This window comes from Corylus avellana, unplaced genomic scaffold, assembly GCF_965113065.1.
Source record: "Corylus avellana unplaced genomic scaffold, dhCorAvel1.hap1.2 HAP1_SCAFFOLD_86, whole genome shotgun sequence".
Classification (NCBI taxonomy): Eukaryota; Viridiplantae; Streptophyta; class Magnoliopsida; order Fagales; family Betulaceae; genus Corylus; species Corylus avellana.
The window spans coordinates 21,344-46,854 of NW_028290504.1; the positions used below are offsets into that span (position 1 = coordinate 21,344).

Genomic DNA, 25,511 nt, shown 5'->3' on the forward strand with positions numbered 1-25,511 from the left:
TCCGACCCGTCAGCTAACATAGTGGAGGTCTTTTTTTTTTTTTTTTCTTTTTTTTTTTTTAAGTACCATAATGGAGGTCTGGACTCATCTTTACCCATTGGAATCTTAGTAACTATTACATGTTAATAAGTAAGGCATATAGGTTAAAGAAGGTATCCTGGTCTTGGTCAGTTTCAGTCATACAGCAACAGTAAAATTATGCTAATTCCTGTTAAAGAGCTGATTAAGAAAAAAAGAAAAGGTAGTGCGTATAATGATTCTTCAAGGTGGACAACTTCCAGCAAATTACCACGAGAGGTTTTCACGGGCAATTGCATCCTTTGTTGTGTAGGAAAATGCCAAAAGGCATCATCTCCCAAGCCCCTTTCCCAATCGTGTCACCTTGTTGAATTACGCTAAGCCTCTTTTGTTCCTAATTGGTCTTTGCGTTTAAATAATATTCCCTTTTTAAAAATAAAAAAAAACAGCAATAAAATAAGAAACTAGAGAGTAAAAGTAAAGGGGGGAAAAAGGGTTGGCCCTTGAAAGAATTTTACAGTGCTCTGCTCGTCAATAACATCAGTTGGAACATCACTCACAAGAATGATTACAGGTACAAGACAACTCAGGAGACATGGAGATTGAATAAAACAAATAACCCCACAGGTCTCCCACTAGCATCATCAGACCCACCTCTCAACATCATGTTGCAGAGAATGTTGTCCCCCCGTCTCCATAATTTAACATACATTGCACAGGGAATAGGCTTTTCTTTTCTTTCTTTTTTAACATCCCCAAATACCGCAAAGGAAATAAGATAAACTCAAGAACCTGACAAGGAAGAAAAAATCTGATAAAATACAAAGGTGGGGGTAAAAGAAGACAAACCCGTTTCAGTCTGGATTAATGGTGCTTAATGTCAATCGGCCTTCTTGTTAATGGGTGCTCTGAATGTTGAAGGTGAGGAAGCTAGAGGAATCACCTGTGAAGAAGTGCTTGAATGGTACTGGGGTAGATGATGATTAAGCTCTCTTTCTTTGTACTTATCAACAATGATTGTGATGAAAGACCCCTCTTCCTCATATTTGGGAGCTTTATTTCTGTGTTCTTGAACAAGTTCATCACTCTCATGAACCTTTTCTTTAGCTTCTGCTGCTGCTGCTTCCATTAGTTTTCTTTTAAGTTTCTCCTCTGCATCCTGCAAGAACTTGAATTTTGGAGGAGGTGAGGACTTTATCCTGTTGAACTCTGCATCTTTTGCTGATTCAAAGAGAGGGTTGAATCCACCATGCTGGTTGCAGGAGTCCATAGGAGTAAGTGGGGGAGTGAAAAAAGGGGAAGCCAGAGGAGTCAAATATGGAGTCTCCACAGTTGGAAGCAAATCACTCAAGCTCCTGCTTCTTGACTCCTTTTCACTCTTATCACCCCTAGACTTGCCATCTTCAGATTCTAAATCCTCTTTCGTTTCCTCTATAATTGTGAAGAGGAATCTTGGAGGGCCTGAGAGGTCTTGCAGCCTCATAAACTCTGCCTCCATGCTATCCTCCCCAAAGGGTTTGAGCAAAAAATCCTTGCTTGACTGCATCTGAAGCTGGGCTTCTGGTTCATGGACAAGGGTGCCTGTGGCTGCGATTCCTGCAGAAGAGCAAAGTTCTTGGGGATCCAAAGCTGCGTGCCTCAAAGAAGCAGACCTTTTCCAGCAAAACATGTAGAATAGCTCTCTTGCTGGGCTGCTGTAGTCATTTTCCATCTCTCTGTTGGTTAACCTCTTCTTCCACCACAATAAGTAGTAAAGCTCAGCAACAAGAGCCAAGAAAAGGCAGCCAAAAACTACACTCAGGCCAAGTCCTACACTACTCAAAGATTTCATCTTTCCTTCAAATCACATCACACAACTTCTGATCTTACCTCAAATCACTTGAATAAACATGCAGCTCAGCTTACTGTACAATATCCTAGCCAGAAAACCCATGAAAACAAACTATAGTTTGCTTGAAAAATCCTTTGATTCCAAGGAAAACTCTAGAAAGTGAGGAAAAGCGTACTACTTGGGATTCTGAATAGTCTCAATCTTATCTGAACAATGGACAGGCGCAAGAACCCAGATCATGAACTTTGACTAGAACGCAAAAGAAGTATCAAGCTCACAGCTTCTCTTTAGGAAAAAGCTTCAACTTATTGCCAAACAATATTTGTAAAAGACAAAACCAGAACACCCACCTGCAAAAACATACCAAAAAAGCTCTGTTTCTCTCTGATAATCACACTCCCGAATCATGCAGCATGATTGTAAAACTCCCCCTTTTTACTTTAAACCCATCAAGGCTAAACCACCATGCTGTGGACAACGTAATCTTTTACTCAGAAATCAGAATTGTATATAACATTCTCCCAAAATAAAATAAAAAGATTCTCTTAATCTCAACAAAACCACCCCAAAAAAACTGGGAGCCAACAAAAATCATCCAATAGACTTCAGCAAAAAATCTGCAAATGCCTCTAATAAGAAGAGAAGGGGTCGCGTCCTTCGAGGAATGCTCACATGAGACCACAGGAGATCACAAAGAAATGGAAAGTGATGTGTCATTTAATAATCATATCGTGGGTGATTTACTAAAGTGCCCATTGGGAAAGTTTTCACACTGAGAATCAATGGTAGGCATTTTAACTTTTGTCAATGGCAATTTAGCACAAAATTAATAATTTTATTAATCTATTTATCAACCTAGAGATTGTTGCCCAATAAATTTCAGGAAAATCGGTGATTTCAATAAATAAATTCAGAAAAAAATTGGTAAGATTCTGTGTGTGACTTTAAAAACCAAGTACGGATAAACATTTTGTCCTTAATTCAACAAATTAATTATGGTTATCATGAAAGGCAATTGTTTATAAACATGTCAGCTTTCGGCTTCAATTGCCACACCTACAACACATACTTGTATTCAAGTCCTACAACACTCGGTAGGTATAGGGTCCAACTAATTATTTGTATTGTACTTAATACGTGTAGTTTATATGAGAAGATAAATACGGATTTTTATCTGTTCGGACAAGTGTTCTATTAGAACAGGTAAGAGATTCACCTGCTTTTTTTACATTAACAATCATGCAATACGAGTAGTTAATTGTACTTGATTCAAATCCAAAACACGTACAGATACTCATTTGTATGCCAAATAAGTTAACATATTTTGAGTGAGGAAATTGTGATCATTATTGTATCATGGACTTGAGGACTTGGCTTATTATCTTAGGCACATGATATTGTTTTTCAACACAAGATATCGGTGAGATATGGCAACCTATTACTCTATCAACATCGACTTTGTGCCCTTTCTGGTAATAGCTTTTGTTTAATTTTTAAGCAATCTTTTTTATCAAGGATTATTCGCCTTTTTAATCATACTGTCTGCGACGTAACACAAATATGCCCTACATGCATTTACCCAAACAAACCCCACAAAAAAAAAAAAAAAAAGATTTTTTTTTTTTTTTAATTCCCTGAAGTATCTCAATTGAGTGGGTCTCACTCTAATGAAATATCCGAGCCTGCCACGTACGCTAGTTGCCCGAAAAACAACAAAAAATAATTTCAGGCTTGTTTGCATATTTGGGTGAAGCCCAATAACTTTATGGACTTCTATTGGCCCCAGCTACACGACCCATTTCGGGACATGGATTGTGATAGTCATGTTGGTGTGGACCGCAAGGCAGATTCAACTGTTTTATTTTACGATCGGGATGTTTAGTTGTTGTATCTAATAGTGTTATAATATTTTCAACAGGTGCTCCCTTGTAATTCCTTTCATTTTTACATATAGGTAAAATGTTAAAAATTAAAAAGAAAAAGAAAAAAATCACCCAAGCACATAACATATTGGTTTCCTAAACATTGAGAATGCTAAGTTTTACCTAAAGTGTAAAAAAACAAAAGATATTTCATATAGCTTTCCTATGCATTATTTTAATACAAAATTATATTTTCTCTCATCTCTCATCTTTTTGTCTTTCATCGGGGATTGTGTTAAAATTATATGAAAAAAGTTGAAGGTATATAGGAATTTATATTTTGTAAAGAAAAAAATATTTAATTGATATAAGAAAAGATAAGGGAAGTTATAGTGTATTTAGATAGGGAAGTAAAAAATAATTTTTTTTGTCTTCAAGTGGTAGCTCAATCGGCTGGGACCATGCCTAATAAAGCGAAGGTCACTAGTTCGAATCCTCATTTTAACTTGTGGAAACATATTAACAAAAAAAAAAAAAAAAAGAACTGCTGAAAATGCTTAATGATGTGTATATCATTTAATTTGTTTGAATAACGTATCAACATGTTAAATAGGTTTAATAGCTATCAGAATTAGATTTAGTCCCTCCTCAATCCTCATGCTTTGGCCTTGGGATGAGAAATTTTGGTACCCTCTCAGCGGCCTCTTGCCTCCTACCCCCTATGGTATAAAGTTTAGAAACGGACAACCTAGCACCATCACTTTTTTCTTTTTTCTTTTTTTTTTTCTTTTTTTTTTTTTTTTTTTACATCTTTTCAAAGTAACATGTTAAGTAACATATTCATCCCAGATTCCCAGAACAAAAGTATTTGAAAAATTAAAAAAAGTAGGTGAATTCTTAGGATTAAACTTTAAGCAAAGATAATGAGACAACCTTTCACGATCATACCCAGCTCTCCTAGCAAGCTAGATTGTAGAACAATCTCTTGTAACGTTCCCAAACGTGCCTCCGACTCACCGGAACCTAATTCCTCCATTCCATGTTGAAGTATCGGCGTCGGAACCGTGGCATCGGACCGGCGAATGGGGCAACTCCGGTGGGAGTAGAGCCACATATCGATGCATGGGACGTGAAACGAGTGCATGCAGCCCGGCAGAATACGTAACTCCTCGCCCTCTTCAAATTCCGACAAGCACACCGCGCAGGTGGCATCTTCGCCCACCAGGGCCATGCCCTATTGGTACTTGTGGGCCGGAATGAGATGGGCCGTGGAAGTGTTGGTGCTGCTTGGTGTGCCCACATCCTCGGACACGAAACACCGTGTCATTTGCAGTGGGGTTTGGATGGTGGGGTGCCGGGTGCACCAGCAGACTACTATACAGTGATATAACGCAACCACAAAAGCCGTTGATCCCACAGCCATTATGAGAAATCCGAAATTGGGGTCGATGGAATCATGGAGGAAGCATTGTCGTCGTCCATGATAGAGATTGTGATTAATTAGCAAAAGTTAGAGTCCCAAAAAGATCGAGGCCCATCAAACAATGTAGCTACGATGGTGATTGCGAGGATAGAATTGTCTTGTGTGGGCTTATTTTATGTATCCAAAGTTGAGGCTTAACAAACCATTTATATATATAACTTCACGAAGACTTCATAAACTTTTATGCATTTTGAAAAAAACCTTTTAAAATTTAAAAACTCTTAATTTTACTTATCGAATTTTTAATTTGATGCAATTTACACTCTTCCGTTAGGATTTAGTACCAAATCCTAATAAAAAGTTATGAAAAATATAAAAATACCCCCAAATTTTATTTTATTTTTTAATTTTTTTTAATGTGAAATTAATGATAAATTTAGAGTTTCATCCATTTTAACGTATGTTTAACGCCAAACACTAACGATTGTGGTAAATTGAATCAAATTAAAAGTTAGTGGTGAAATTGAGAGTTTTTAAACTTCAGATGATCTTTTCAAAACACGTAAAAGTTCAAAGAACCTTTGTGAAGTTTTTCCATATATATATATATATATATATATATATAAAATTGTGGTGCTATTTTTCTATATTGGATTTATAGATGAAAAATGCTTCATTTCTTTTAATTCCCTCATCCTTCTCCCATTTTAAAGCAATTTTTGACTTTTTAAACTCTAGAGAGTTTATTACAAAACCTTACAATCACACAGTCTGATTTTATAATTTTCACTTTTTTTTTTCTACTCTCTCTCTCTCTCTTCGGAGAGGTCGGGAGTGGGGAGTATGCTTGATAGTTACCGCTGAGAGCCTGAGGCAATGATTGGGCCACCTTATCACCAATGTGGTCCAATACTACGGGCCGACACGGGATGTTGACTTGTGGACTATGTATTTAGTGTAGAGTTCTAAATTGAATTTTATACTATTTTAAGTGTATATTATTTTTTTAAAAAAAATTAAATAACGTATATTTTAAGTGATACATTAACAAATAGAACCATGATTCATTGATTTTCACGTATATTTTTAATTACATATATTTTATAAAATACATGTAAAAATTATATGTTCTAAAATAAGTATCAATTTAATATATTGAGTTGAAAGGTCTCCTCGCGAAGAAAACTTTAATTTGCCCTCAAAACAAATATTAAAAATGGTTAAACGGGTATCATAGACCAAGTTGCCCACATATAATGATATTAAACTTAGGTAATCGATGCAACTTGTACTGCAATCTGCAGATGGGGCCTCCCCAGGCTCCCCTATCTGTTTATTATTGTTGTGTATTTATTTATGTTATCTTTTTAAGGTATTTTCATCTTACCCATTTAAAAAAATGGTTGCAACTTGTAGAATATAAAGGTATTGGATCCCTTTAGATTTAGGCGATTTCGATTTTCAATATTTAGTCTTATTATAAATAAAGCGCTTAATTTTATTTTTTTTATTTCAGTTCTTGAAGCTACTATAAAGAGCTTTTCAATATAAAAGGGAGAAATTGACATCTTCATAGCCAATTGCCTGGTTATGCCGTATGATTGTAAGATGGAGCTACAAAATGCCAAACGCCAGTGAGGCAGTGATGCCAAACCATATTGGGCGAACCATCAATAATAGCCTTGGTCACTCTAACTTTAAACGTCAGGGTATTTGGACCACCTCAATAATTAAAAGGAATAATCGAACTAATTTAATAGTCAATAAAACTTTGAGGTATTTGGACTACCCTTAAAAGAAAAAAAAAAATTAAAAATTTAGGAGTGACCGGCCACCCTAGACCGGCTATCCCTTCATTTTTATTTTATTTTTTATTTTTTTATTTTTAACTTGGGATGGTGGCGTTTTAGAAAAAAAAAAATGGTCGAATTGTAACAATTTGAAAATTTGGGAAGGTAAAGTGTTACTTTTTAAACATTGGAATCAAAAGTGTAAATTGATGAATAGTTTAGGGGTAAAGTGTATTTTTCCTTCCTTTTTTTTTAAAGTTATTTATAAATTTTTTTAATCAACAGTAATGTTGGACTCACTGTCCTACACGCGTGACGCAAAGACTTGTGTGTCTCGCGCGCGCGCGAAGAAAACGAGAATTCCTTCATTGTTAATTAACGGCGACAGTCTTCAAACGGCAGTCTTTGCTGGTGAGGGTCTGTTTAAACGGATTCCGTTACCCATTCTTTCTGTCTCTCTCTCAAAATGGGAATCGATTGCGAAAATTCTCAGTTCCTGCGGATTCTGACCCTCGCTTTACAGGTAATCTTCAAGTATCTCTTTGATTTCAACTTTCCCCTTTTCTTGGACTTTTAGGTTAGGGTTTCGTGGTTGATTTGTTCGCTTTGAATCCGTAACATTTCAGTTATGTTCGTAGAATTTCATGATATTATAGGGTTTCTGAAATTTCTGGTTGTTTATATAATTTATGCTTCGTTTGGTTGCTGAGAAAGTGTAGGAAAGCAAAAACTTTTTGAATAAATTTGATCTTAAAAGAGTTTTCTATACTTAGGATCTTCTAAAATCAAAGCTTTAGCTTACGTATCCACCCCCACCCCCCAAAAAAAATATCCACTAAAGTTTTAGCTCAGGTGAGATCAGTACAAGTATTTGGCCTTCTATGGGTGAGTTTATTCATTGGTTGGAATTTAAACGAGTTGAGAGATATATTATATAAAAATCAATAAAAAAAATAAAGATCAGTGATTTATGTTCATTTTCCTCGGCTTGTCTGCGAACAAGCTTGATATATTGGTGTATTGCTTAAATGTTATGGTTGATGTTTTCAGGTCAATGTGGTTCTGACAATGTTATTGGACACTGTACTTTGAGTTATTGGTTACTCTTTGTGGTGAAGGCTAATTTGTGGGTTGAATCATGAAGATATTTGTGAGTTGCTTCCGTTGATATGCTGACTGCTTAATGAGTCCACAATATTTGTGGGTTCAGTTCAATATATTAAGATGCTTGTGAGGTGATTTGGTTTTGGGTGGGGTTTGGAAAGGACACCCAAAATCAAGACGGGCAAAAAGTTTTCTGAAGAAATGATGGGGGAAGCTCTCGTCACAACCCTTTCAATGGAGAGCCATCATCTCTCTACACTTTTGTCAATGGATATGGGTTCTTTGTCGCACGAGGAATTGGAGAGGGAGATGAATCGGTCTGTCTTCTTTTCACAACCGCCTGATATCAATCTCCCGCTGTTATCTGAGCCTAGCCCACCTCCCCCAGCTTGGGGTGATCCATCTGACATCTTAGATGTAAGCCTTGGGTCTCAGATTTATGAAGAAGTGACAAAAGTCAATGTCACAAAAGTTGCACGGAAATGGACCAAGCGGCTTGACAGCATTTGGGGTGCCTGGTTTTTCTTTAGTTTTTACTTCAAGCCTGTTTTGAATGAGAAATCAAAGTGTAAGATTGTTCGAGATAGTAATGGTGTGTCTGGATATGAGAAATCAGACCTGCAAGTAGACACGTTTTTGGTTCAGCATGACATGGAGAACATGTATATGTGGGTTTTCAAGGAAAGGCCTGAAAATGCACTGGGTAAGATGCAACTAAGGAGTTACATGAATGGTCATTCTCGCCAAGGGGAGCGTCCATTTCCGTTTAGTGTGGACAAGGGTTTTGTTCGATCACACCGTATGCAGAGGAAGCACTATAGGGGTCTATCTAATCCTCAGTGTGTGCATGGTATTGAAGTTGTTCAGTCCCCCAACCTTAAGGGTCTTAATGAGGAAGAGAAGAAGAGGTGGATGGAGCTTACAGGCCGAGATATAAACTTCTCTCTGCCACTTGAAGCAAGTAATTTTGGTTTTTGGAGAAACCTACAAAACACCGAATTCGAGATTGACCGAGCCCTTCCTCAAAAAAATAACACAAATGCCCACCAAAGAAAGTTGCTTAATCATACTGGTTTGAATTTGTCAACTCAGCCACCAGACCGTGGCAATAGTGATGGCATATATCTTTCACCAGTATGTAACAAACGGAAGAAGGATTTGTTTTCTCATGGAAACGATGACAGCTGTTATGTGCCTAATAATCCATATTTTAACAGAGTTTTGGATATGAAAATCTACCCAGTCAATCCCCCCTGGTTAAATGAGTTTAGTGGGGTAATGAAGAATGTATATGGGCCTGTTACAGTTGCAAAAACTATATACGAGGATGACAAAGGGTTCTTGATAATTGTCAGCTTGCCTTTCGCTGATCTTCAGAGAGTAAAAGTTACCTGGAAGAACACTCACTCACATGGGATCATAAAGATATCTTGTGTGAGTAAGGCCTGCATGCCATTCATTAAGCGACAGGATAGGACATTTAAGCTAACTGATCCAACACCAGAGCACTGCCCTCCAGGGGAATTGATTAGGGAAATTCACCTCCCTGCCCGCATTCCAGAAGATGCTAAACTTGAAGCTTACTGCGGTGAGACAGGAGCAATGCTTGAGATCATTGTGCCCAAACATCGTGCAGGATCAGAAGAACATGAAGTTCGTGTATGCCTTCGCTCCCTCTCCATGGGAGTGAACGACCATTTGCCAACCTGAAAGAGGCATTAGTGTGATCGATGCCAGGATGATTACAGTCTTTGCTGCTTCATTGTTTCCTGAGCTTATTCCATAAAGGAAGTCTATAAAAGTGGGTCTCCATTTTTTTTTTCATGACTCTTTCCCTTCCTATTCTCTCTTATATTTATCAGATTTTAGTTGGGTCTTTAGACAGGTGATTGTATGTTCAATGTTGACCATCGTAGGCTTTACTTACCATACCATATCTCTCTCCTTATTGGCTTTGACATGCACAAAATTTTTCCGTGCTTGTTTGAAGCATTTGGGTTTCTTTGTTATTCGACATGTTTTTGAATTTAAATATGAAGTCCCATTTTATGCTTGGCTCTAAGGTTTTTATTTTCTTGTTATATTTTTGTCAATTCATTTTTGATGACTGGATCTTTGGCTTGACAATGACAAGGATCCACATTAGTAATTTTTGATTGAGATCTGGTGCAATACTTATAACCTACCCAGATTCTGCCTCGTCAAACAACTTAAAACTCTCTCTTTCCACCAGTTGCTGTCACCTTCATCAGCCTACCAACTTAAAACTCTCTTTCCACCGGTTGCTGTCACCTTCATCGGCTTACCGATACACCGCCACTATTAGTCTCCCACAGCCACTAGGTGGTCAGGTGGGAGGAAAGAGGGAGTTTTTAGATGTTTTTTTTTTAAAAAAAAAAAAAAATTATTGACGTGGTAGAATCTAGGCAGTTCATTTAAGGTATTACATAAGGTGCAATATCCTAGGTATTGTCCCTGTTCTGTAATCCTTCTGCTCTCTTCAGTCTTCTCACCCACAAGGAAAAAAAAGAAAAGAAAAAAAGATAATTTGATGCGTTGAATGTGGATGATAAACAGCCTTATTTTTGCGTACTTTTTTCTGTAGTGATCTTTGAGCTTTTGCATACAGTGGTTTATGTGGGTGGTGATTGAAAGAAGCCTAATGATTGATGTTGTAGAATGTGTTAAGCTGAGGAATTTATTGTTGATGTGATATGATGTCATTATTTTACTTTTTAGCTGTAATCATTTTTAATCACAAGTTTTGGCAGTTTTGCATTACCTTCCCTTCCTTGCATAGACATGCGAAGCTGATCTCATTCTTACAGATAGCAAGATTTGACACCTGTTATAGATATACGTATATATTCACCTATGTGCTAATCGTACTACGTGCAAAATTTATCATACTAAAATTAATTAGTATAAGTTTTGAATACTTTGCAATTTTGGTAAATTTGTCATATGAAGAAAGAAGCCAATGTGTAGCTAATAGAATAATAGCTAAAGTAGCAGAACAACACGGTATTGATCAAGTGTGGATGAGAGATATTTCTAGCTCTATCTGTGACAATGTAATGCTAGAGCAATGTGCTCTCTATAGGTGTTGGCAAGGAAAATTTTAATTCAATTCTTCGGAAAAAAAATTACCCAAGCTTTGAAAGACCAAAACAGAGCTTAATAATCCTAATTTCTTTGCCAAGTCCGAAGGCATATGCAACTCCGGATTCATGATTAAATCTAGTCTCTGCAAAAGGGATCCATTTGTTCTTTATTGGCGTACTCAACAACAAAATATATCCATTTATCTATTTATTTGGTGGGAGGGCATTTGGAAATTATCAATATTGTATAGTTGCTAATAATTAGTTATGGATGACGTGCTTATAACTTATCATCAACGATGACTAGTTGATTTAAATTCTTACTCTATTTGTGGTAACGTATAATATTATTAGTAATGACACTAATGTCGTTGCTGATAACCTTTCTCAGCATGACAATTACGACGACCCAATCGTTGTTATTAGCAGCAACTTTTGATCGTGGCTGAAAGCTAAATTTTGTGTAGTGAATTATCGATTGGCAATCTTTGTTATTACTTTTAGTACATCAATAAATAAATAAATAAATAAATAAGGGTTCTAATTCATGAATTGCCTTGCAAATGAGTATGCCAATAAGGCAGTGCAGGGTCCCTTATATATCACCATGAACTGTTGCCTGGAGGCTGGAACTGATGAATACTTTTCTTATCAGTCGGCTACGTTCATGAAGCAAAACTTCAATCTATGTATGAGTACTTCCTGATAATCATGATTGACCAATCATAAGTGTAAACAAGTCAATTTGAAATTTCTATATATCCATTGCAACCCCATTCATTTGAAAAGTTTGTTTTCGTTTTTCATTAGGAAATCAGATTCAAGATCTAGCTGGATATTTGAATGGACTAGATGATCACGGTATAATATCCAACTACTCTTTTCCTTTCCTTCCTCTTTTTTTTTTTAAACAAGACACTAAATAATTCATGCCAAAACATCTTTCCGACTAGGTTCCATTTGTCAGAGATGAAGATCTATAATTTAGGGGGGGGTGTTCTGTTCTGGGAAGTTTGTCTTTAATTGAAGAACATAAATTATTTGTAAAAATTAAGGTTGTTGATTAATCTAATGTTGAAAGAAAAGTTAATATGAGCAGCCGAGCAGGCAGGTTTTAACATGAGTAAAAACCTATTCATATGAATGAACCTTCCAATAAAAGACATCCTTCTGCAAGTATGCCACGGCAAAAACATTACTTCTACATAGTATTTGATCAACCACATAACATCTGACCAACTCCACTAACAAAAATGCACCTTCTTCACCATATTTTTTGCTTGCCGAGCATGACAAATGCACCTCTCAACCACGCCTGAGTATTGGTGGGTGCCGATTACCAATGGGACTGGGTCCTGAAGGAACCTTATGAGCAGTTTTTTGGTCCTGCATTCCTGATTTGTTGATCTTTTTTCATGGAAACAAGAAAATTGATGTATTAGCCATTTCCATCATCATCATGTATGAAATGAAAGCAATATCTCACAACTTCACTTCATTGGGAAGAAGAAGATGAAGAAGTACTCACCCAAGTAGCTGACATGTGTCCTGCAGCTGAGCTTTCTCTTGCTTGTGCAGGTTTGAGCTTGAAACCAACTATGGAAGAATCAAACAAAGCAAAAAGATTTAATTACTTGTTTTCACTTCATGCTTAAAATATCAGTTTAGGATGCATTATGATAGGGGCTTGCCTGATTCTGCAGAGTGAATATTCCTCATAGCTGTGGAGTAATAACATTGAGAAGTAGTGAGGATGAAGGCCAAGAGAAGATATATTTGAATCTCTTTTCTCTTCATCTTGGGCTGAGCTTGTACTTGCATGGATGGAGTAAATGGGTTATTTAAGGTGTGGGGGGTTATATAGGCATGAGAAATATAGACCATCTTTCGGTTAATCATAGCTCATTTGAAAGTATGGAATGCATGCTAAAGCTGTCTGGGAATCCAATGCTATATTAGCTATATTTGAAAATTAGCAAGGCTATGAATGTTAATTTCCTTGTCATTGTCCGTTGACTTCTCTTGGGCTATCTTCATATTATAGAGCCATCAACGCTTTTGTCCTCCAAATCTCTTAACCAAAAGATTCTTACTACAGCTTTCGGTTCACGTAATGCAGGGATTTCCCAATCATGGAATAATTGGAATGTACTAGCATGCTAATGCTGACTGAACATCTCCCCTGTTTCGGTGTAAAACATTTTTTATTGCCTTCGGTTGATTTCTGTTTTTACAGTTTATCGCACGCCGGTAGTCCGGTCAAAAAGACCTACAAAGACGATAAACATATAAGGGTAATTCGTCGTAGATACCAACAAGCACTCCGATGCGTAAAAGTGTGGGAACAGTTTGACACAATCTAATTCTTTTCTTTGAAGGTTTTTTTGCCTAGACTACCGGCATGTGGTAAACTGTAAGAACGCCATATAGAAAAATAGCACATCATTGTCTTATCTTGTTACAATATTAATTAAATGATTAAATTCATCATTTTTTATTAACTTAACACTGCGTCAAAGCAAAGATCTTGACTTTAAACTTTAACTTTACGGTTCACCCCATTTCAATTAAAAACTTTAACATTCGCTCACAAGAGAGTCGAATGTTAAAGTACTAATTTAATGATTAATCTATAATTTCCTATCATCTTTTATCGCAATATTCTGTAATACTGATTAAGAGATGCTTCTATTATTATTTTTTTTAAATAATAATTGCTTGTATTGACCCCTACAGGGGGGGGGCTTAACTAGCTGCTAGCTTTAAAGCAATATAAATTAAATAGTGCTTGTTTAATGATTATTTCAAAATCATAAAGTGGTCCACCGAAGCCCTATTTTCTATTGATGGTAAGTTCAGATCATGTAACATGCTCCACCTTAATTGCTTCCAAGAGTCAAAGCCTCTGCAGCTCTTTCAAGTAGAATAGTATTTGCAAGATTTTTCACCTTTTTCTAATCTATTTGTCATTTGAGAAGAAGTTGCCCAGAGCATGACACCAATTATTGCAGAGAAGACCCTTGCCATGCTAATGATGCTGCTGGCTTCATTGACCATCGATGAGACAACTCATAATGACGCTTTTTACTACTGTTAATAGAACTTTTTTATGCAGAAATTATGATAGGTTTTGTTTAAGCTAGTGATTACAATTCATCAAGGCTTTTCTAGTAAAAGTTTTTTTGGCTCTTTTGAATTCCCTGTTACGCTTGTGGCTGAAGTTGTCCTATCTTTTGACCTCTCTTGTTCATGAAGGCAACCTTTAGATGCCATTTTCAAGGCTCCATGATTGTATCAGTAACTTTGCGTGCAATGAACATAAATTTCAATGTCCAAATTGAAGATATCTGCTCTTTCTCAGCAACTGCCTGGATTCAGTTTCTTGCATGCACTTGCTTTTTGTCCTTGGTTACATTAGGTGAGACTCTTATTAATTAGATGACTAATCAAAATTCAATTACTGATGACTTTGCAGATTTTTTGTGTCCTTGTATGTCAATCAGGTTTAGTTGGTCCGTCGTGGGTTATAAGGCTTATATAAAATGAGAGAAGGCATAACTTTTTAGGCTTAAGTTAATTAGGATTTCGCGATCCACTGCAATCTTGTTTGAACCAAAATAAGTTTGGTTTGAACCAAAACTAGGGTTTCACAGTTTACGTGTTCGAGGATCAAACGACACTTCAATGAGAGCTCTATGTGACTTTTTTGTTCGAATGCAGATACAAATGATGTTCTCGAGAAGTCCTTTTAATCCTCCATTCGATCAAGTCATGCTAGAACTCGGCACACATTCTCCTTTGAACCTATTAGAATATAAATTTATCTATTCTTATACGTTTTGTTCTCTAAATTTTAGGATAATTAAAGGAAAACTACCGTGAATGGTTCTATACGACTTTGATGCATAATAAAATAGGGGGGGGAGGGAAAAATTTCGTCGTAAGGCCCAAATCTTACTAGCCTTTGGCAAAGATGATAGTGGGTCTCACTATTATCAGTTTATCGGTCTAAATGAGTCACATCTCACAATAATATCAAAGGAAAACAAATCATTCTTATTATTGAAAAAAAAAAAAAAAAAAAAAAAAAAAAAAAAACATCCCTTTATAAAAATAAGGATTTGGCAACTAGACACCTATTAGAAAGTAACACATACCATTAACTAGAAGTCTAGAACTAAACAACTAAAATGACTCATAAACCAAATACAAATACAAAAGAATTCATTTTATATTAAACTTTTAGGTTTCGTTATTCAAAAAAGAAAATCAGGTTTCATCTCCACTTATTCTAAAAATTTAAATGAACCTTAGTGAAAGTAATATAAACCCTAATAGCTCAAAAAGTTTAAAAGAGGGCATTTGGTCTAGTGGTATGATTCTCGCTTAGGGTGCGAGAGGTCCCGAGTTCAATTCTCGGAATGCCCCTACTTTTTATTCTTTTTACTTTTGGGGCCAAAGCCTATCACAGTTTCTTTCTGGGTCAGGCCCATCACTATTACAACCCGTTCTTATCCTTCAAAGCCCATCCAGTTTTGGTGGGCTAACTTTTTCCTTTTGTTTGAATAATTTGTCGAAACTGAATTTGGATTTCCAATTGAATTCTAGATCCAAAAGAACCACCAAATAATTGAAAATCCGACCCAGAGGTGATTAGAATACATTTTAGGGTTAAATACCTTTCAACCTCTTATGATTTAACGGTGATTTTATTTTTTAACCCATCGATTTCAATTTGTATCACAAATAGTACCTAGGTAATGGCAAAAAAGGGAGATGGTATTTCCGTCTAAAATTTGATGGAAAGTCACATCAGCCCCATTAAAAAATTCACACATGTGCATATATTAATTAAAAATACAAAATACAAATTTTAAAATTAAAAATATTAGAAAATTAGAAAAAAAATTTAAAAAAAAAGGGAGAAAGAGGAGCCACCCTGTTTTTAATTAATATATGGACACGTGTCGATTTTTTAATGGCGTTGACATGATTTTTCGTCAAATTTTGGACGAAATTTAGATGGAGGTACTATTACTGTTTTTTGCCATTACCCAAGTACTATTTGTGATATAAATTGAAACCGAGGGAGGCAAAAAATAAAGTTGTTAAGTCACATGGGGCCGAAAGGTATTTACCTACGTTTTAAAACATAGTTAATGAAAATGCAATTAAAAAAAAAACATAATTAAACTTTCAGAAAAATTGTGTTTTGACCTTCAAAATTGTGTATTTTAAAAATGTCTCTCTTTACTTACGGTTTGAAAACGTAAAAATTAGTTTTTTTCAACTGCACTTCAAAACAGGACACACCGCTTTTGGCCTGCAAAATATTGGGGCCAAACACAGCCAATATCTATTTGTTCCCTCAAAATAAAAAAGGGATGGGGTGGAGTCCTTTCCTTGGTGGGAGTTTTTGGGACCAAGATATTGCATGAATGGCAGACTGCATTGAGGAAACCAATATGAGTTTCCACAAGGAATAAAGTGAAGCCCGGCAATATGATAGTGTGATGGATTTTCAATGGAAAAGAGAATGTTCACAAATCACACGTCCAAAATCTTCAATCTCTGTGTGAGAATCTTATATTGCCTACCACACTTTGTGCTTGCTCATCTTTGCTCATTGTATGGTATTGGTAGAGATTAGAAAAGTGAAAATCCTTTGTGGCAAAACTATTCCCATCCAAAAAGGAAAAATGGTTCCTACATCATCCATATCAAGTTGACAAGGTGGAAGACAAAAAAAAAAAAAAAAGGATGACGACTCTGATTTGAACATTGATTTGCATATAAAAAAGTGATAAGAAGAAGAAGAAACGTAGACAAACTTCTCATGTGCAGCACTCCAATGATGTATATTATAGGACAAAGATTTTTAACAATTTTACTATCAAGATTGAAACCCATTTATCCAAGTAAGGGCATGTTTGGGAGTGCGATTTCAATAAGTGCGATTTTAAAAATTGCGTTTTAAAAATCGCTACTTTTTAAAATCGCACAGGCGTTTGGTAAACCGTAATAAAAAGTGCTTTTTTTTATCAATTGAATGTTTGGATAACATTAGCATATAATTGCGGTTTCATGACCAAATTACCAATAAGGATGAACAAAACAAAGAGGATGAAGACCAAAAAAAAAAAAAAAAAAGAGAAAATAAGGGTTTTAATATATTTTAGGCGGGTATTCTTGGTATTTTTTTCATTCCCGTTCTAAAAAAGGTAACTATTGCTCCAAATATCTTTTTAATAGAAATCGTGATTTTGTTTTAAATTCGCACTTTTTCAAATAAGCACCCTCTAATCAGCTTATGAAAATCACAGATTTTTTTGCGATTTTAAAATTTGCGTTTTTAAAATCGCAATCCCAAACATCCTAAAATTGCGAATTGGTTTAAAATCGCAGATTATTTTTTTAAAAGCGCACTCCCAAACGCACCCTAAGTTTCGAACAATTTGCCGTTTGTTAGAACAAATGAGATTAATTAAATTTAGTTTATTTTTATTCCCTTAAACTTTTAAAATAATTGATGATTTAACATCAGAACTAAAAATCAAAAATTCAAACTCGAACTCCCATCAATTCACCTGATTATTCCACTTGATTTAAGTTTGATTAATCCATCCGATATAGGAAACATAGAATATCGTTTTAATATACTTCCTTTCTTCTCGAGCAATCCGAACAGTTTGAGAGGAAAGGTAGGCGAGGGAGGATGATGACAAGGTTTGTAGGCCAATATTGAATTTGACGCTGACTTTTTGTAGTGGAGAGGTGAGAAACCAACCGAACCCCACAACCACAAGTCAATAACGAATTTCAAATCAAAATTAGTAACATAGCTGAATGCTAATGTAGATGTAGTATAGGATTTTACGAGTTTTATCAATCGAACAACCCCAACGGTCCCAAACACACACAATTATAATAATAAAATCAAATCTTATGCACTTGAAGTAAAACAATGTTGTTAGAGAATTAGCATATGATTATATAAATTTCTATTTAAATTTGGGTTGAAAATGCAATTTAAATATTGCATGGGGTGATCATCATGCCAGTTGAGAGCTTCAGTATTGGAAACGAGCTCGGAGCTCTTCCATGGAGGAAAGGGAAAGGGAAAGGGAAGGAAATGGCAAAAGGGGGGCGGGTGAAGAAAGAAACCCTAGAGAAGATTTATAGGGAGAGCATGCAGCATTCACGAGGAGTCAAATCTATTTAATTCAATAATAATCTTATGAATAAAATAACCAAAACCTTTTCCAACAACTATCGGTAAAAGGAAAAGAAATCCTACTTGGCCTGTATAAATAAACCGACTTTCCCTTTTGTTTGTTTATGTGATTTCTTTTTTTCTATTTAAGTCGGGAAAGAGGGAGACAAACTCAAGCAATAACTCTTTGTGATTCCCTTCTCTTGGCCTATAAAAGCCAGTTTGGAGTCCCACCCATTACAATTAACGCCGGGAGATTTCTTTACTTTTTCCTTTGCCTCTTTGATTTTGCGGTCTCCAATGGCAGCGTCTCAAGCAAGCCTCCTCCTCCAAAAGCAACTCAAAGGTCCCCTCTCTGATTCAATCTATCTATCCCTTGGGTTTATTACTTGTTTTTTGTTCTTTTTTGGGTTCGTTGTTTCAGATTGACATGTTTTTTTTTTTTTTTTTCAATTCTCAGATCTCTGTAAAAGACCGGTGGACGGCTTCTCGGCTGGTCTGGTCGACGAGACAGATGTGTTCAAGTGGAACGTCACGATTATGGGGCCTCCCGATACGCTTTAGTGAGTGATCCAATTGTTATTCGCGTTGAAGTTTGAATATTTAGTCTATGTTTTTAACAGTCTTCATTGTCTGTGCTTTGGTTTTTTGTGTATATGTTTTAAGGTTGACTGGGTTATTGTTTGAATTGAGTTCGAAGTTCATGATTGTTTATTTTTGGATTTTGTGTTTGATTTGATGATAAAAAGGTAGGTGGTTTTCTGTGGCTTGAAAGTTGAAGGTGTTGATGTGTTTTTGGTGTCGGTAGGCAGTATGCATTAAGTAAGTAATATGAATAGTATGTGATTTTTAGTTGTGTGATGGTATATGCTCATTGGGTTATGACCCTTTAGTTTACTCTATCTGGTTTTCAATTTGTTGCCTTCATATTGTGTCATTGGGTTTTAGTTTATTCAAGAAGATTAATAAAATCTTGTACAAGGAACTTTTTTAGAGTTTTTGTATTTTCTTATCAATATTTCTTTGCTGTTTTTTAATCTGAGAATTATGATCTGATGTAGTATAGAATGTTTTGTAGTTTGGTAAACCAATCATAGTATTAGACCCAAGTTTTACTCAGTTTTGGTTTGTTGACAGTAATTTACTGATTTATTTTAGATTTGAGGTCTTCAATGTTGCATATCTTTGTCGAGTCTCTTGTCTTGTGGAGTTCTTGTCACGGATATGCGTAGGAGTTAGCTTTAAATATTGGATATTCAGGACAATGACCTTACTGGGTTATTCTTTTGCCTTCCTTTGTTGCAGTGATGGAGGTTTCTTTAATGCCATTATGAGCTTTCCCTCTAACTACCCTCAAAGCCCTCCAACAGTGAGGTTTACCTCAGAGATGTGGCATCCTAATGGTGTGTAGTGTACTTGCCCTTCTGTACTTGAATTTTTACGTCGAGAGTTGGGCTAATGTTTTTGATCTGTCTGAGCTGCAGTTTACCAAGATGGAACAGTTTGCATTTCAATTCTTCATCCTCCTGGTGAAGATCCAAACGGTTATGAGCATGCAAGTGAACGCTGGAGTCCCGTCCATACAGTATGTATTTTAACATCTAATTTTTGTTCTTTCTTGTTTAACCATTTTTTATTTGGATTGTCATTGTGTTTTCACTTGATTTAGATGTAGTCATAGTCTTTAGTTCCACCGTAAGAGCAATTTATGCAAGAGTTCTCTGAGTACCTAGAAAATATAAAATTGGCTTAACATATTGCAGAACTGGTAGAAGAACCAGGTAAAAGAAGTCAACCGGCAGCAGAGTTGCACCATTTTTACTTTCATAGTTCACTTCCAAGAATAAAGCTAGGCATAAGAAAGTAAAGTTTTGCTTATAAAATTTTGTCAAATCAAGAACTCTTGGATGAAAATTGTTGACTGTTTTAATAGGTCTTAGGTACCGATTTTTTTTTATAAAAGCAACGTGTTAAGCTTGAAAGATTTGTTATCATGGTTGTCTTAGCCTACTAGTAATTTGCAACCACCATGGAGCCAGATTTCTTGATTTCAAATTGTTATATGCTGTTGATTGAGGCCAACAAGACTTCCCTAGGCTCTGGTTGTTTTTGTTTTACTTTGCTTCTGATACCTTCATCTTACACCAGGCTTTTTCTGCTTTGATGAAGTAATTCCCTCATTTTTCATTGCCTAATATGTCTTCTCTTTTTGACTGTACCTTATTTCTGCAATCGATTCGACTTCAACTGCAGGTTGAGAGCATAGTTTTGAGTATAATATCAATGCTTTCAAGCCCTAATGACGAATCTCCTGCAAACGTAGATGCCGCGGTAGGTGTCTATATTTATTTATTCATCATGAGCTGGTTGAAATTTGTTATTGTGGTTTAGTTGGTTGATTTGCTGGTGTACTTTGGCATCTTGTTAATTGTGCAACTGCAGAAAGAATGGAGAGAAACAAAGGATGAGTTCAGAAGGAAAGTTAGACGGTGCGTCAGAAGATCGCAAGAAATGCTATAAGAAAAGACCAAATTGCTGCTATTTCTGGCTTCTATGATCCATGACACCAAAAAGATATTCTAGTTCTATTTGCAGTCCAATTAATTTGTCTTTTTTCACATCTTCTAGTGATGTTATTAGAAATATATGTATACCACACATTTGATGGTTCATGAATGTCAATTTTTGTTTGGGTTTGTGAGCATCATAATCAATGAACAAGTTTAGTGGTAATCTCACACTTTTTAATATTCTACTATAGAATCTGTAGACATGCTGTGGATGGACATTTAAATTCTCCTTTCTTGTCAAGAGTAATTCCAAATTCTCTTCTTCCCCCACCCTTTTTCCTCTATAAGCTATACAAGAAAAGTAAGCCATGTTCTTCTGATAATTTTTTTATACAATTCGCAAACCCGACATGAATCTAACAAGAAATTAGCGGGTTAGGTTTATAAGATGTAGCCCATTTAATTAAATAGGTAAGACACTGATATACTCTTAGGATGATATTAAAATATCTTATTTTTCATCATAGATTAAGTCTCTGCACTTTGATCCCCACTCCAATTTTCTTTTCTAAAATCTGAAAAGCTTCTAAACAATTTAAAAACTATCAATGTATGTCATCATTCTGTCCATTTGATAAGAAAGATATTGCATGTGTGACAAAAACAAGGCTGATTTGGCACGTTAAAAGTGTGCATTGACTCTCTTTTTTGGCAAACGACACCGAACAAATCAGTAGTCATAGTAGCCCCACACCTCTGGAAAAAAAAAAAAAAAAATTGTACATAAATAATCTCTACACCTAAAAATAAGTGTACAATATATATAGTTTATTTTAAAAAGTATCTTAGTGGTGAGGGTGACCTCTCAAAATTTGTTTAGACAATTGATATTTAAGAACAATTTAAAACTAATTCTGAGAAGTTTACTAAAGAGAATTTGATAGAAACATTGGGTAAAAGTCACCCTTGAAAACCAGCTTGCAAGGGAAGGGTGCCCAAGAGCTTATACATGGTCAATATTAGACCTAACTCATGTGGGACACTAAGATTCTAACATATCACCAGGCCTCCGTGGCCGACATTCACGGCGGCCCACTATATTGACACTGACCCTATGGTAACCCTTTCTCTTTTGACGGCTCCACTCATCTATCAGTATTTTAATCTAGCCCATAGGTCGCCCCCTCCGTGACTCGAACCCCTCGACATGGTGGCTAGTTCTGATACCTAATGATACAAATTTTGGGTAGAACTCACCCTTAAAAACTGGCTTGCAAAGGAAGGGTGTTCAAGAATTTATATACACATAGTCAATATTAGACTTAACTCATGTGAGACACTATCATCGTAACAAAATTTTTATCTATCTTAAATGTTTTAAAAGGTAAAGAAACATAAAAAGTAACCCGCTGGAATCACTCACCGGAAGCCGTATAAAAAAAAAATAAAAAAGAAAGAAGAATTTCAGCAAATTAATGAAGTCATTGTATATGAAGGGATAGACTCAATTAGGGCACACATGGTAAACGCAAGCCCCACATATTGTAGACATAATGATATATGCTTTGTTAACACAATGCTTTTCCCAAGCAATCCGTTCCACACTTGCGTTCACGTTTATATTTTCTTTTTTCTTTTCTTTTTTTTCCTAAAAGCAGTATGAAAGCTTTGTTCTGTAGGAAAAACGGCACTACCGGCCTCCGTGCGTCCACGTTATTCATAACCACACCAGGAAAAAACATGAAAAATATTCACATTTAAATGCTCGTTCTTCTGCAAGAAACAAAAAAGAGAAAACCTTGATCTGGATGAGCCTCAGAAGGCGGCTTTTACAACCTCACTTACAAACTCACACCTAAGCAAACACAAAATAAATTTACAAAAATATCATACACATACACAAAATATTTTGAGCTTCATGGCTGGGTGGCGGGTCACTCTAGGCCTGTGGGGCGGGTCACGGCCAGACCCATGGGTCTGGTCGTGAGTCATCTTCTCCGCCGCCGGAGCCACTTTTTTCGACTTTTAGGATGATAAAATTCTTAAAGAGCTCACTTTTCACTTCTAGGTTTTAGTTTTGAATCTAGAAACGAGTTTTGAGGCATTAGAATCGGGTTTTGAGGCGGGTCACAATGGTTTCAAGCGGGTTTTAGGTGGGTCTCGCTAGAGCCAAGTTTGGGTCTGGAGGCAGGGTTTTTTAGTCTTTTTCTCGCTTTGATTTGCTGTTTTTTTTCTCACTTTAGTTTTTTGCAATTTTCTTGAGTTGATGATGTGTCAAAAAGGGATTGGAGGCTGCAAAATGCCCCTTTTGCAGATGGTCCGGACCTAAGGGGCTCTCAAAAAAAAAAAAAAAAATCTTCAAAAAAATTATTTCTTATATAAAAAAATAATAATAAAAAAAAAAGGAAGAAGTGACCATAGAGTCATCAACTATTTCACAATGTTTGACTGATTTGAAAGTAGAGACTTTTGTAATTGGTGTGTTTTTTTCGTCGATAGATCTTGCTCAATTTTGGCAATACTCTCCCTGCAACAACCACTTAACGGTGGTGATTGCCTTTACCGCATGAAGCTTCTAACGAAGCCATTTTGTCTTTATATACCGCTTTATGTGGCCCTTAAAGAGGCCAAGATCCTTTTTGGTTTCATTGCTTACCGTTTGTTTTCATTACCATCTTTGTATTGCCTTTTCTGTTTGTGTTTTGTTGTTGGAGAGCCCACCCCGTTTTATTTGTGTTTGTTCGTGTAACTCTTATCCCATTATTGAATAAGAAAAAAAAAAATTATTTCACAATGTTAAAGATGGATTAAAATTGTTACTTCAATATTATAAAATAATTATAAAATAAAAATGTAGTATAAAAATTGCGAAAACTTTGTTTGCAATTTGCTCTAAAAACAAAATTGCTACGGTAGAGTGATTTTTAACTCGATAAAATTCAAGGAGTAATTATTTTTTTATTTTTATAAAAAAACGTAACGACTAATTTTTAAACGCATTAAAACATGGAGTTCAATTTTTTTTTTTTTTACTTTTCCCAAAAATTGATATCAGTAAGACCAACAAGAAACGCTACACATACTCTTAAGTGCATATTCTTTGACAAGGCGGTGAAAGTCACCATTAGATCCAAAATTCAATTATAATCCATTTAAAATCTAATTGTGATTTTCACTATAACGTTAAGTCAGATAGTGCACTTTTAGAGTATGAAAGTGAGAGTGAAGGTGGAAGTGTATATAACATTACTCTTAACCGTATCTTCGAGGAGAACGATGTCAGGCATGCAAACTTACAAAAGAAAAAGATATGACAATACATTGTGAGAGAACATAATTATATGAAGCCTATTTATCTAGAGCAATTTTGAGTTGCTTGGTCACCTACTCAAATATGTAAGTCTTATATAAGCTGTCTCACATGTGCTGTCAAAATTAAATTAATTGAGATCCCGATCAATGACCATATACACTCATCTAGTTATTCATGAATCTGTAAACTTTTTTTTTTTTTTTCCCGTTCATTTCATATTTTATATATAACATGTGCTGCTGCACGGGTGCACTTATAAAGCAAAGATTTCATAAAAATAGGTCTCTCTGAATTAATAATTGTCACGGGATTCTCATCAGTCTCAACCCTCCAACTCCTAATAAGAGCAAGAAATGTGAGATCTTAAATAATTCTGAACGAGGGTACAATGATTGCAAATATGTGACAATTATTAAAGCATACAGGCTTATTTTCATGAAATATTTCCTTTACAACTATGTACATTCACACAAAGAGAAATATATCCAACTACATATATCGTTATCATTGTTGGAACTACAGATTACTGTTAAACTAGTGCTGCATAAACACGTTGAATTTTAGAAGAAAGTGAAGTATAATCATCCAATAGACAATTTTTACTGGATTGAAAAAAATTATTTGCATTTAAAATTGCATGTTTTAAAAATGAAAATCAGTTTTATACGACTGTTATATAACTTAATGATATGACAGTAAAATTCAGTCCCCAAAAAACTGTCTTTTGACTGCCAAAGTGTGAAGCAATTTCCTGATCATAATCACCATATGTTCCTGAAGAACCAGAATAGAAAGATGGGGCTTTGGCAGGGTGTGAACTCCAAAAGGTTGGCTTTGGCGAGTGGATGTATCAAATTCCAAGCAAAAGATTTGTTTGGTGAGAAGTATGCTCCGATGCTCGCAGCATGGATAACAAGCGCTTTTCACGGCCGCCTTCTTGTCGATAAAATACCGCGGTGGGGAAAGATTTACGAATATTCACCAAGACAAAAAGGATTTTAACACGTTTTCTAGGGAAAATAAAGAGGAAAATTCTAAAAAGAAGCTGAAGAAGATGCTTGACTGTCGAGCCCTCGATAACGAATTCACACGATTCATGACAGGATGAGACAAAGGAAAAAGAAAACACCATACGAATCAACGCAAAGCCAAACCTACCACTGCAACTACGATCTAGTTTTAGCTCATATATAAATTATTATATATGAGCCGTGGAATCAAATTCACTTTTACTGTATGAGAAAGAAATTCTTAATGTTAAAAGAGAGAAAAAAAAATTAACTCGGATAGTAACAGTTCTTATATTTACGGCTAAAATTGTATTGATAATTAATGCGTCCGAC

At 35.6% G+C, this 25,511-nt stretch overlaps 3 protein-coding genes, 2 non-coding genes and 1 pseudogene across 5 annotated transcripts; 3 read left to right on the forward strand and 3 right to left on the reverse strand.

The window, feature by feature from the left end:
• Positions 1-472: 472 nt before the first annotated feature.
• On the reverse strand, positions 473-2,496 carry LOC132186915 (uncharacterized). Its single transcript, XM_059601033.2, has one exon. It carries the CDS (start codon positions 1,847-1,849, stop codon positions 899-901), a length of 951 nt encoding a protein of 316 aa, XP_059457016.2. The 5' UTR covers positions 1,850-2,496; the 3' UTR covers positions 473-898.
• Positions 2,497-4,621: 2,125 nt separating this feature from the next.
• On the reverse strand, positions 4,622-5,170 carry LOC148582585 (putative RING-H2 finger protein ATL53; annotated as a pseudogene).
• Positions 5,171-7,340: 2,170 nt separating this feature from the next.
• On the forward strand, positions 7,341-10,090 carry LOC132188560 (uncharacterized). Its single transcript, XR_015909755.1, has 2 exons — positions 7,341-7,447; positions 7,975-10,090. It is a non-coding gene; the product is annotated as an uncharacterized LOC132188560 (transcript).
• A 2,198-nt stretch (positions 10,091-12,288) lies between these two features.
• LOC132188090 (CLAVATA3/ESR (CLE)-related protein 46-like) lies at positions 12,289-12,929 on the reverse strand. The gene is made up of 3 exons (XM_059602500.2): positions 12,824-12,929; positions 12,661-12,728; positions 12,289-12,539 (listed from the first exon to the last, which is right to left on the reverse strand). Exons 1-3 carry the CDS (start codon positions 12,927-12,929, stop codon positions 12,438-12,440), a joined length of 276 nt encoding a protein of 91 aa, XP_059458483.2. The 3' UTR covers positions 12,289-12,437.
• A 2,559-nt stretch (positions 12,930-15,488) lies between these two features.
• On the forward strand, positions 15,489-15,560 carry TRNAP-AGG (transfer RNA proline (anticodon AGG)). The gene has a single exon. It is a non-coding gene; the product is annotated as a tRNA-Pro (tRNA).
• A 2,730-nt stretch (positions 15,561-18,290) lies between these two features.
• Positions 18,291-21,092, forward strand: LOC132187383 (ubiquitin-conjugating enzyme E2 14). The gene is made up of 6 exons (XM_059601678.2): positions 18,291-18,691; positions 18,806-18,908; positions 19,651-19,748; positions 19,830-19,930; positions 20,599-20,676; positions 20,788-21,092. Exons 1-6 carry the CDS (start codon positions 18,646-18,648, stop codon positions 20,863-20,865), a joined length of 504 nt encoding a protein of 167 aa, XP_059457661.2. The 5' UTR covers positions 18,291-18,645; the 3' UTR covers positions 20,866-21,092.
• The last annotated feature ends 4,419 nt before the right edge of the window (positions 21,093-25,511 follow it).

Coding starts and splice junctions, on each gene's coding strand:
- LOC132188090 (XM_059602500.2), bottom strand. CDS start 12,929: ATGAAGAGAAAAGAGATTCAAATATATCTTCTCTTGGCCTTCATCCTC. Junction 12,729..12,823: donor TATTCACTCTGCAGAATCAG/GCAAGCCCCTAT, acceptor ATTCTTCCATAG/TTGGTTTCAAGCTCAAACCT. Junction 12,540..12,660: donor GACACATGTCAGCTACTTGG/GTGAGTACTTCT, acceptor CCATGAAAAAAG/ATCAACAAATCAGGAATGCA.
- LOC132186915 (XM_059601033.2), bottom strand. CDS start 1,849: ATGAAATCTTTGAGTAGTGTAGGACTTGGCCTGAGTGTAGTTTTTGGC.
- LOC132187383 (XM_059601678.2), top strand. CDS start 18,646: ATGGCAGCGTCTCAAGCAAGCCTCCTCCTCCAAAAGCAACTCAAAG. Junction 19,749..19,829: donor AGAGATGTGGCATCCTAATG/GTGTGTAGTGTA, acceptor TCTGAGCTGCAG/TTTACCAAGATGGAACAGTT. Junction 20,677..20,787: donor CTGCAAACGTAGATGCCGCG/GTAGGTGTCTAT, acceptor GTGCAACTGCAG/AAAGAATGGAGAGAAACAAA.